This window comes from Pempheris klunzingeri, chromosome 1 (genome assembly GCF_042242105.1).
Source record: "Pempheris klunzingeri isolate RE-2024b chromosome 1, fPemKlu1.hap1, whole genome shotgun sequence".
Classification (NCBI taxonomy): Eukaryota; Metazoa; Chordata; class Actinopteri; order Acropomatiformes; family Pempheridae; genus Pempheris; species Pempheris klunzingeri.
This window is the reverse complement of record NC_092012.1, coordinates 36,525,627-36,535,742: the sequence shown is the minus strand read 5'-3', so window position 1 is coordinate 36,535,742 and position 10,116 is coordinate 36,525,627. Positions and strand designations below refer to the sequence as shown.

The window sequence follows — 10,116 nt, the reverse complement described above, 5'->3', positions numbered from 1 at the left end:
CTCTGCGCAGTGTGCAGGCCACTCAGGCAGCACTGAACCAATTCAGTGCTTCACACCAATTCCAAATGTGGCTACAGTGGCCTGTCAGGTTACACCTCCTCTTTCACACATCTCCCTCTTTTCTTAACACCTGATGTCACGTGCAGCCCCACCAGAGAAATGCTGCCGTGTCCTTTCCCCCCAAACAGGACAAAAAAAGTAAAAATTACTCAAGGAGGAGTTGGGCATTCCCATGGCAACCTGGTCCTGTAGTACAGGCAGGGATATCGGGCCAAGCCCAATGCCATTTGCATACAAATTGCCCAGCTGGCACCTTGTTGTCATGGCAACGGCACACAGCTCCCAGAATTCATTTGGAAGTGAAATACAAAAGGAAAGCAGCCAGCGAGGAGAGTCATTGATGAAATTCTGTGTCTGTTATACTGAAGATGTTGCTGACACTGACACAACGTTCCCATGTAGGAGGGAAATAAGAGGAGGAATCATCTTCTATGAAACATGATGCATGTGAACACAGTGCACTGACAATTTGAAACACCTGAATTATTGTCAAAGTATTAAACTATCTGGACATGAAAATCCTTGTTTTGTCTGCATAAACTGGTCCCCATGTTCCCGATGAACCTGTGGCAAGTACTTCCCAGGGTGCATCTGTCTTCTTGGTTCACCTGACTTGCAAACCTTTATTTAATTCCTTACAATGAGCCAAATCCTCAGAGCCTGAGAGAGAAAGTAAACTATGCTGACAGCACAGTGTCCTCTACTGGCAGCACCAGGCAGCAACTTTACACAACAGCCTGTCAGATAATGTTTAGCTGAAGGGCGCCTGAGCTGACTCTTTTCCATAGTCATCCTGGCTCAGCGTGCTGCTCAGGTGGGTCGCCCTGCTGTGGGCTCTGTGATCCCCTGTTTGTCCCAGCAGCCCCCACAGGACTGGTTTAATCATTGGCTGTCGGACCATCACAGGCTAATCAGTGGCTCTTAGAGGGGGAAACTAAGCTGCTGCTGCATCCAGGACCTGACCTGCACCACTGTGGAAGAGTGCTGACCCCCCCCCGTGTTAATGATGAGACCCCATTTAGTCCTGTTACAGATTGTTAGAGACACAACTGGTACAAACCACTTCAGTCCGGACTGGAAGGCCTGTGTCAGGAGTGACACGACAACACGGCGGTGTGTGTGTGTGTGTGTGTGTGTGTGTTTATTTGTGTGTGTTGCACCATGTGCCTCAGGGTGGGAGCAGAAGGAAGGTGACACATTCTGCCTCCCCAGCATATAAATGCAGGAGCCTTTTCACTGAGGTGCTGCTGCGAGGCTCTGAGGCATGGCACTTTAGTGTTTCTTCCCCTGAACGTGTAACCTTTCCCAAGGTCGCAGCTCGCCAGCAGCTCAGATCTTCAGTAAAGCAGCACCCGCTCATTTGTCACTTAGCATCCAATCCTACATGGCTACCCGATGGGGACTGTGCGGTGCAGGGAAGATCAGCCACGACTTCAGCGTGGCCATGAAGACTCTGCCTCCAGGAGATCACCAGGTACTTCATTCAGACGGCCTCGCTACGTCCTCACAGTCCACAGGCCGCCTCCCTCACTGAGCAGAGCAGCTCTGTGATGAATGTCTGAGTCTCTGCCTCTTTTGTACAGATAGCAGCCATCGCATCGAGGAGCCTGGAGCAAGCCAAGGAGTTTGCCAAGAGGCACGGAATTCCTAAGGCGTACGGCGGCTACGAGGAGCTGGCCAAGGATCCAGACATTGGTGAGTTAGAGGCTGGGGGCGGCCTGACTCCACAGGCAGAGGTAATGGTGTGTAGGCGTTACTGCTTGATCCTGGTTAAACTGTGTCCCCCCCCACAGACATTGTGTACCTAGGAGTGTTGCACACAGAGCACTGGAGGGTCGGTCTGCTCTTCCTCCAGGCCGGGAAGAATGTGCTGTGTGAGAAACCCTTCGCTATGAACTCCAGACAGGTGAAAGACCTCGTCGCCGCAGCCAAGAAAAACAACACGTTCCTGATGGAGGTGAGGCTGAAGGGACTCAGAGCTTTGGTCAGGGGCCACTCGCTGGCTGTGGGGGCCACTCCAGGTGCACAAAATGAAGGTGTGTTTACAGAAGAAAGGTTATAGTCTGAACACATGATCGTCCCCCTTGCAGTGTCTAGAAAAATGTCAATCAATCAAATGTCATCAAATACAGAAAAATATTTAGTTTTGTTCATTTGGGGAAACACTTTAGCGTCATTATCTTTATAAATGAGAATAAACAATCATGTCTGTCTGGTAAATATGAATCTACAGTCAGCAGCCCCTTAGCTTAGCTTAGCATAAAGACAGCAAAGCTGTGTTCAAAGGTAACACAATCTGCTGTGTTGCATCTCAAATATTCATCTCAGTGATGACTGAACCCAGGAAGCAGTAACTTTACTGCTGCTGCAGAGTCCAGCCCCAGAAAACTACCTCATCTGGAAGTAAACACACAACGTTCAGCATGTTAATGAGTAGCATCAGAGCTGCTGGTCGGTGGGTTTTGTTGGAGTTGATCCTGCATGTACGTTTAGCAGACAGACAGCCATCCATCTTCTCATCGAACTCTCCACAAGCCAGTGAAGCCGTGTGTGTCAGACTGGTGCTTTCACCTACAAACTAGACATGAAAGTTTATGATTCACATCCAGTGGTACTTTAGCCAGAGTGCAGGAGGTCCCAAACCCAGAGTGATGGTGTGGCTCAGGAGGAGCTCAGCAGTGCTGGTCGGAGGAGGTGGAAACAAGCTGCTGCTCAGGTGAAGCTCTACTCTGAACCTTTGGGTGCTGCAGAGGGGTGACGCTGTCCCCCTCCCCAGGCCATCTGGTCCCGCTGCTTCCCCGTGTATGCTGAGGTGCGCAGGCTGCTGGCCGAGGAGGCGGTGGGGGAGGTGAAGCTTGTGAAGGCCTACTTCGGCTCCCCTCAGCTCCACATCCCCCGCTCGGTGGAGAAGGAGCTGGGCGGCGGCGCCCTGCTGGACATCGGAGTGTACTGCCTGCAGTTTGTGCTGATGGTGTTCAACGGAGAGAGGCCAGAGTCCATCCAGGCCACGGGGGTGCTGCTCGACTCAGGTATGATTCAGCTCACAGGTCAGGTGGGTGGATCAGTATCATTAACCACACGGCACAGATCGGTGATCACAGAGAGGCCTCACCAGAAACAAAACACAAGAGAATCACCTTTTTATGAGGTAAACCCCCCAGGAAAGAATTCACATCCACACTTTAACATGTCACAGTAACCCAAATCCTCACCGCACAGTAACACGAGAGGGAGACGTCACAGTAACGGGCATTTCCTACGAACCACCTACGGTTTCATGAATACACCTGCTTATCTGTCACCTTTCCATGAGAACGTTTTGCTGCTGAAGCTGAACAGGACTGAACTGATTTGACCCAGCAGAAGTGAAGTGAAGTGAGACCGTGAGCGAGGAGAGCAGCAGTGCTTTCTCAGCGTTTCATCCTGGCCTGTTTCTATGGTTGCAGGGGTGGATGAGTCAGTGGTTGTGGTGATGAAGTTCTCCAGGAACAGGTTGGCCTTCTGCGCCTTCTCCATCGCCGCCCGACTTCCAAACGACGCCGTCATCAGCGGCACCAAGGGCCGCATTCAGGTACACCCTGCCGACCTTGTACAGGAACAGTTCGTGGAGACATGAAGCGCTGAGCTTTACAGGATTAGCACAGAGGAAAACACTTCCTGTTTCCTGTCCAGGTCCTGGGGCCCATGCACTGCCCCACCACCCTGGTGGTGAACCACCATCAGATGGAGCACCCCCTGCCTGAACCCGGCCTCCCCCTGAATTTCACCAACAGCACCGGGCTTCGCTACGAGGCGGAAGAAGTGAGGCAGTGCCTGCTTAAAGGTAGGTCACCATGAAAGAAAGACGCGTTTGTCTTGAGAGAGATGGAACCGTTTCAGCGAATCATCCCGGAGCTCCTCGGGAGGATCGAGACGGACGCAGTCGGAGTCGGAGCTGCCGTCCGTCCTTGAAACGTCCTCCGGCCTCCACAGTGTTACGCTGCCTGTGCTCATTTACATAACAGGGTTTACTGCTCATGTGAGTGTGTGTGTGTGGCTGCAGACTGTGTGCTTCTCCTGCTGAAGGAGAGCCCCTCCTCCTCCTCCTCCTCCTCCTCAGTAGTATTGTGGAGCTGTGTCTCCTCCTCTTCCTCCTCCTCCTTAGTAGTAATGTGGAGCTGTGTCTCCTCCTCCTCCTCCTCCTTAGTAGTAATGTGGAGCTGTGTCTCCTCCTCCTCCTCCTCCTCCTCAGTAGTAATGTAGAGCTGTGTCTCCTCCTCCTCCTCCTCCTCCTCCTCCTCCTCCTCCTCCTTAGTAGTAATGTGGAGCTGTGTCTCCTCCTCCTCCTCCTTAGTAGTAAGGTGGAGCTGTGTCTCCTCCTCCTCCTCCTCAGTAGTAATGTGGAGCTGTGTCTCCTCCTCCTCCTCCTCCTGAGTAGTAATGTGGAGCTGTGTCTCCTCCTCCTCCTCCTCCTTAGTAGTAATGTGGAGCTGTCTCCTCCTCCTCCTCCTCCTCCTCCTCCTCAGTAATAATGTGGAGCTGTATCTCCTCCTTCTCCTCCTCCTCCTCCTCCTCAGTAATAATGTGGAGCTGTGTCTCCTCCTCCTCCTCCTCCTCCTCAGTAATAATGTGGAGCTGTGTCTCCTCCTCCTCCTCCTCCTCCTCCTTAGTAGTAATGTGGAGCTGTGTCTCCTCCTCCTCCTCCTCCTCCTCCTCAGTAATAATGTGGAGCTGTATCTCCTCCTTCTCCTCCTCCTCCTCCTCCTCAGTAATAATGTGGAGCTGTGTCTCCTCCTCCTCCTCCTCCTCCTCAGTAATAATGTGGAGCTGTGTCTCCTCCTCCTCCTCCTCCTCCTCCTCAGTAGTAATGTGGAGCTGTGTGTTTCTCCTGCTGAAGGACTGAAGGAGAGCCCCCACATGCCTCTGGAAGAGTCGGTCCTCCTCACTGAGATCATGGATGAGATCAGGAGACAGACGGGAGTCTCCTTCAGCCAGGACGACCACTGACATCCTGGACCAGGACCGGGGCCGGGGCCGGGGCCGGGGCCGGGGCCGGGACCGGGACCAGGACCAGGACCAGGAGGGATGGAGGAAGTGTTGGTCCGTGAATTAAAGATATGTTGAACAGATTGTCTGAGTTCCTTTTAGCGTCTTTCAGAGCAGCAGGTCACCATAGGAACGCTGAGAGGGTCACATGACAAACACTGTGGTCACATGATCAGACAGCTTCAGAGGAATGAGAGAGGTGAGGGGGGGTACAAACAAGGTACACAACAGGACTGATGGTCTGGGGAGGAGGGGGAGGAGAGGGAGGGGGAGGAGAGGGAGAAGGAGGGGGAGGGGAGGGAGGAGGTACAAACAAGGTACACAACAGGACTGATGGTCTGGGGAGGAGGGGGAGGAGAGGGGAGGAGAGGGAGGGGGAGGAGAGGGAGAAGGAGGGGGAGGGGAGGGAGGAGGTACAAACAAGGTACACAGCAGGACTGATGGTCTGGGGAGGAGGGGGAGGAGAGGGAGGGGGAGGAGAGGGGAGGAGAGGGAGGGGGAGGAGAGGGAGAAGGAGGAGGGGGGAGGGAGGAGGTACAAACAAGGTACACAGCAGGACTGATGGTCTGGGGAGGAAGGGGAGGAGAGGGAGGGGGAGGAGAGGGAGAAGGAGGAGGGGGGAGGGAGGAGGTACAAACAAGGTACACAGCAGGACTGATGGTCTGGGGAGGAGGGGGAGGAGAGGAGAGGGAGAAGGGGGGGGAGGAGAGGGAGAAGGAGGAGGGGGGAGGGAGGAGGTACAAACAAGGTACACAGCAGGACTGATGGTCTGGGGAGGAAGGGGAGGAGAGGGAGGGGGAGGAGAGGGAGAAGGAGGAGGGGGGAGGGAGGAGGTACAAACAAAGTACACTCAGGACTGATGGTCTGGGGAGGAGGGGGAGGAGAGGGAGGAGGAGGAGGAGAGGGAGAAGGAGGAGGGGGGAGGGAGGAGGTACAAACAAAGTACACTCAGGACCTGTGTCTCCTCCTCCTCCTCCTCAGTAGTAAGGTGGAGCTGTATCTCCTCCTCCTCCTCCTCCTCCTCCTCCTCAGTAGTAAGGTGGAGCTGTATCTCCTCCTCCTCCTCCTCCTCCTCCTCCTCAGTAGTAAGGTGGAGCTGTGTCTCCTCCTCCTCCTCCTCCTCAGTAGTAAGGTGGAGCTGTGTCTCCTCCTCCTCCTCCTCAGTAGTAAGGTGGAGCTGTGTCTCCTCCTCCTCCTCAGTAGTAAGGTGGAGCTGTGTCGCCCCCTGGTGGAGGGCCTCCGTCACTGTTTCTCCACGGACTCCAACATGGCGACCAGGTGGGGTATCTGCGGCGCGGGGAGGATCAGCAACGACTTCACGGTGGCCCTGAGGACTCTCCCCCCGGAGGAGCACCAGGTACCCGCTCCACACACACACGCCCCACCCCCCGGACACCTGTTGGGGGGTGGGGGGGTCTGGGACGGGAGTCCGACCTGCGGTCCCGGACACACCTTAAACCACGTTGGTACCGCGTGGACAGACGGTTTGAACGGTTCAGCAGCTGGTCTGCTCACAGGGGGGCCATTAAAACCACCAGCACCTCCGCGTACACCTGAGCCCCCCTAGACCCACCTGAGCAGTGGGCTGGGCTGTGGTGGTCCTGGTCCTGGTCCTGGTCCTGGAGACAGCAGCAGGTGAAGCCAGTGATGATCAGGGGTGCCCCCTGCCCCCCCTCCCACACACACACACACACACACACACACACACACACACACACACACACACACACACACACACACACACACACACACACACAGGTGAAAATGATCTGCCTCCATTAGAAGTGCTGAAGGTGTTTACTTCTATATGCTGAGTTTACTTTATATATCCATACATGTTGGAGTGCACTGATGTAGCCCCTGGTTACACCGTCACTACCTCACCCCCCCGTCCTGTTCCCCATCCCACAATATCCCTTCTTTAGTAGTTATAGATTGGAAGGCTAACCAGGTCACTTGGAGAGTTCACTGGAGGTTTGCAGTAGTGTGTCTGCCCACATGTCCCTGACCACATGTCCCTGCCCACATGTCCCTGACCACATGTCCCTGACCACATGTCCCTGCCCAGCACCCGTAGCAGAGAAGAGCTCTCAGACTGGCCGCCCTGCACGTCGCAAACACCATTCATTTATTCATTCATTACATTAATTCATTCACTGACCCCTTAGTCCTAATTAGGGTAGATGATGGACTAAAATCTTTTTTTTTTAAAGTCACGCGATCTACCCACACTACCGTCGCGATCGACGTATTGGGCACCCTTGGTGTACAGGATCCAGTGATCGCTGATCAACTTCTGATAATTGATTAGAACTAAATCAATGAGCTACAGACTCTTTCATCACCTCATTATATACAGCACTGGACTACAACCTGCAGGTTCATAGGGTTAGTCCACTACGGTCTGGACTACAACCTGCAGGTTCATAGGGTTAGTCCACTACGGTCTGGACTACAACCTACAGGTTCATAGGGTTAGTCCACTACGGTCTGGACTACAACCTGCAGGTTCATAGGGTTAGTCCACTACGGTCTGGACTACAACCTGCAGGTTCATAGGGTTAGTCCACTACGGTCTGGACTACAACCTACAGGTTCATAGGGTTAGTCCACTACGGTCTGGACTACAACCTGCAGGTTCATAGGGTTAGTCCACTACGGTCTGGACTAGTTGGTAACAGCTGCTCTCCTCAGGTCGTGGCCGTGGCAGCTCGCCGGCTGGAGGACGCTCAGGAGTTTGCCAGGAAGCACAACATCCCCCGAGCGTACGGCAGCTACGAGGAGCTGTCCAGAGACCCGGACGTAGGTGAGCCCTCACACCTGTCTGTCTGTCACACCTGTGTGTCTGTTACCCGAGGCTCTTTGGGCCAAGAGATGAGGGGCCGGTTAGCCCTAACACCCCCCCTCCCCCCCGTGTGCAGATGTGGTGTATGTCGGAGTCATCCACCCCCACCACCTGAGGGCCTGTCTGCTCTTTACGAGCGCCCACAAGAGCGTTCTGTGTGAGAAGCCGCTGGCCATGAACTCCAGGGAGGTGGAGGAGATCCTGGCCGCCGCCACAGCCAACGACGTCTTCCTCATGGAGGTAACGGAGCCGAGACGTCTGCGGCGCTGTCACACGACACCTCTGTAATAGTCACAGTGAGGATTCACTCAGCGGTCAGGCGGCGTCATCGTGATCACAAATGAGACACAGTGACGGGGCCTTGAAAGTTTGGAGATGCAATAACTAATGACACCCCCCCGTCTTTCCATCCAGGCCGTGTGGACCCGCTTCTTCCCGGCCTCTGTGGAGATCAGACGGCTGCTGGCCCAGGCGGAGGTGGGCGAGGTGAAGATGGTGAGGGCGGAGTTTGGCGTGCCGCTGATGGACGTGCCGCGGTCGGTGCAGAAGGAGCTGGGCGGGGGAGCCGTGCTCGACCTCGGCATCTACTGCCTGCAGTTCATATGTATGGTGTACGACGGAGAGAGGCCCGAGAGCGTCCAGGCCACCGGGGTCTGCCTGGACACGGGTGAGGGGGGGGGGGGCACAACACATTATCCTCTACAGTCCTACACACAGGACGGAGTTCACCAACACACAGCACTGAAACCACGTCTCTTAACCCACACACCTCGTCCTATTACCCCTGTGTGTGTGTGTGTGTGTGTGTGTGTGTGTGTGTGTGTGTGTGTGTGTGTGTGTGTGTGTGTGTGTGTGTGTGTGTGTGTGTGTGTGTGTGTGTGTGTGTGTGTGTGTGTGTGTGTGTGTGTGTGTGTGTAGGGGTGGATGAGACCGTCGTCGTCTCTCTGAGGTTCTCCAGGAACAGGTTGGCCACCTTCACCTGCTCCATGAGGGTGCAGCTGTCCAATGAGGCCGTTATCGTGGGCACCAAGGGAACCATCAGGGTCGGTCCTCAAACACAACACACACACACACACACACACACACACAGGCTAACCCCCCCCCCCTTTGACAAGTCCTGCTGCACATGTTGCAGGTCCCGGAGCACATGTGGTGTCCCACATCACTGGTGGTGAACGGGAAGGAGACCCGGTACCCGGTGCCGGAGCCCTGTCTGCCTCTCAACTTCCTCCTCAGCACGGGGATGCGTTACGAAGCGGAGGAGGTGCGACAGTGTTTGCTCAAAGGTACCGAGACATTCGGCAGGTGGTCTGTGTCACCTGGACTGTGACTGAGTGTTAACCAGCAGGTGGTCTGTGTCACCTGGACTGTGACTGTGCTGCTGTTCAGGCTGCCTCCACCAGGTGGCGTCAGACCGGCTCTGTCAAGTCAAGTTTCTTTATTGTCATTATGCATAACGAAATTTTGCAGGCTCCCGGCAAGGCACGTACATAAATAAGGCAGAATAAATAAAAAAATATATATTTACAGACAAACAAAATGTATGTACAGAGGAATATATGTACAGGGGTAAAAACGTGATGGGTGATGATAGTAAAGTGCAACTTGGTGCAAGTCCTGTTTGATTGTCAGCAAGGATGTATGTTTGTGTGTGAGCGTGAGCGTGTGTGAGTGAGTGTGAGCGAGTGTGAGTGAGCGTGTGTGTGTGTGTGCGTGTGTGTGTGTGTGTGTGTGTGTGACCCTCTGACGGGCTCCTTGTCTCTGCAGGGCTGAAGCAGAGTGCAGTCATGTCCCACGCACACTCTGCTCTGCTGGCTGAGGTGGAGGACGAGGTCCGCAGGCAGGTGGGGGTGGTGTACAGCCAGGACAGCCAGTAAACCCCCGCCCCCCCCGCCATCATGGAGAAGACACCTGGGAAATGTGTTGATCTGAGTGAGGATGACTACTGTGGTTAACGTGCTCTGATGAAGAGTCATCACATCCTCACTGGACAGTTTCTAAAATCTATAAATAAAACCTGTCACCCAGTGTCTGAGTGATGTTTTAATTATTCAGTTTCAGACAGAAAAGAGGAGCAGGCAGCGACTTCAGACACATCTTCTCTTTTATTGGTGCAGATCCAGTCTGAGGACAGCTCAGGACACCAGCTACACATCACAAACACGCTGTACATGGAGTCAGCTGAC

The 10,116-nt window shown here is 54.3% G+C and overlaps 2 protein-coding genes across 2 annotated transcripts; both read left to right on the top strand.

The window, feature by feature from the left end:
* The first annotated feature begins 1,321 nt into the window (after positions 1–1,321).
* Positions 1,322–5,169, top strand: LOC139207108 (trans-1,2-dihydrobenzene-1,2-diol dehydrogenase-like). The gene is made up of 7 exons (XM_070836778.1): positions 1,322–1,534; positions 1,644–1,755; positions 1,854–2,017; positions 2,837–3,089; positions 3,507–3,631; positions 3,733–3,883; positions 4,937–5,169. Exons 1-7 carry the CDS (start codon positions 1,445–1,447, stop codon positions 5,044–5,046), a joined length of 1,005 nt encoding a protein of 334 aa, XP_070692879.1. The 5' UTR covers positions 1,322–1,444; the 3' UTR covers positions 5,047–5,169.
* Positions 5,170–6,345: 1,176 nt separating this feature from the next.
* dhdh.2 (dihydrodiol dehydrogenase, tandem duplicate 2) lies at positions 6,346–9,948 on the top strand. The gene is made up of 7 exons (XM_070836889.1): positions 6,346–6,442; positions 7,780–7,891; positions 8,007–8,170; positions 8,345–8,597; positions 8,849–8,973; positions 9,066–9,216; positions 9,698–9,948. Exons 1-7 carry the CDS (start codon positions 6,353–6,355, stop codon positions 9,805–9,807), a joined length of 1,005 nt encoding a protein of 334 aa, XP_070692990.1. The 5' UTR covers positions 6,346–6,352; the 3' UTR covers positions 9,808–9,948.
* The last annotated feature ends 168 nt before the right edge of the window (positions 9,949–10,116 follow it).

Bases quoted from the DNA above. Each gene is read 5' to 3' on its own strand.
- LOC139207108 (XM_070836778.1), top strand. From the start codon at position 1,445: ATGGCTACCCGATGGGGACTGTGCGGTGCAGGGAAGATCAGCCACGAC. The intron at 1,756-1,853 runs GTGAGTTAGAGG...CCCCCCCCACAG, and splicing joins GGCCAAGGATCCAGACATTG to ACATTGTGTACCTAGGAGTG. The intron at 3,632-3,732 runs GTACACCCTGCC...TTTCCTGTCCAG, and splicing joins GCACCAAGGGCCGCATTCAG to GTCCTGGGGCCCATGCACTG.
- dhdh.2 (XM_070836889.1), top strand. From the start codon at position 6,353: ATGGCGACCAGGTGGGGTATCTGCGGCGCGGGGAGGATCAGCAACGAC. The intron at 7,892-8,006 runs GTGAGCCCTCAC...CCCCGTGTGCAG, and splicing joins GTCCAGAGACCCGGACGTAG to ATGTGGTGTATGTCGGAGTC. The intron at 8,974-9,065 runs GTCGGTCCTCAA...CACATGTTGCAG, and splicing joins GCACCAAGGGAACCATCAGG to GTCCCGGAGCACATGTGGTG.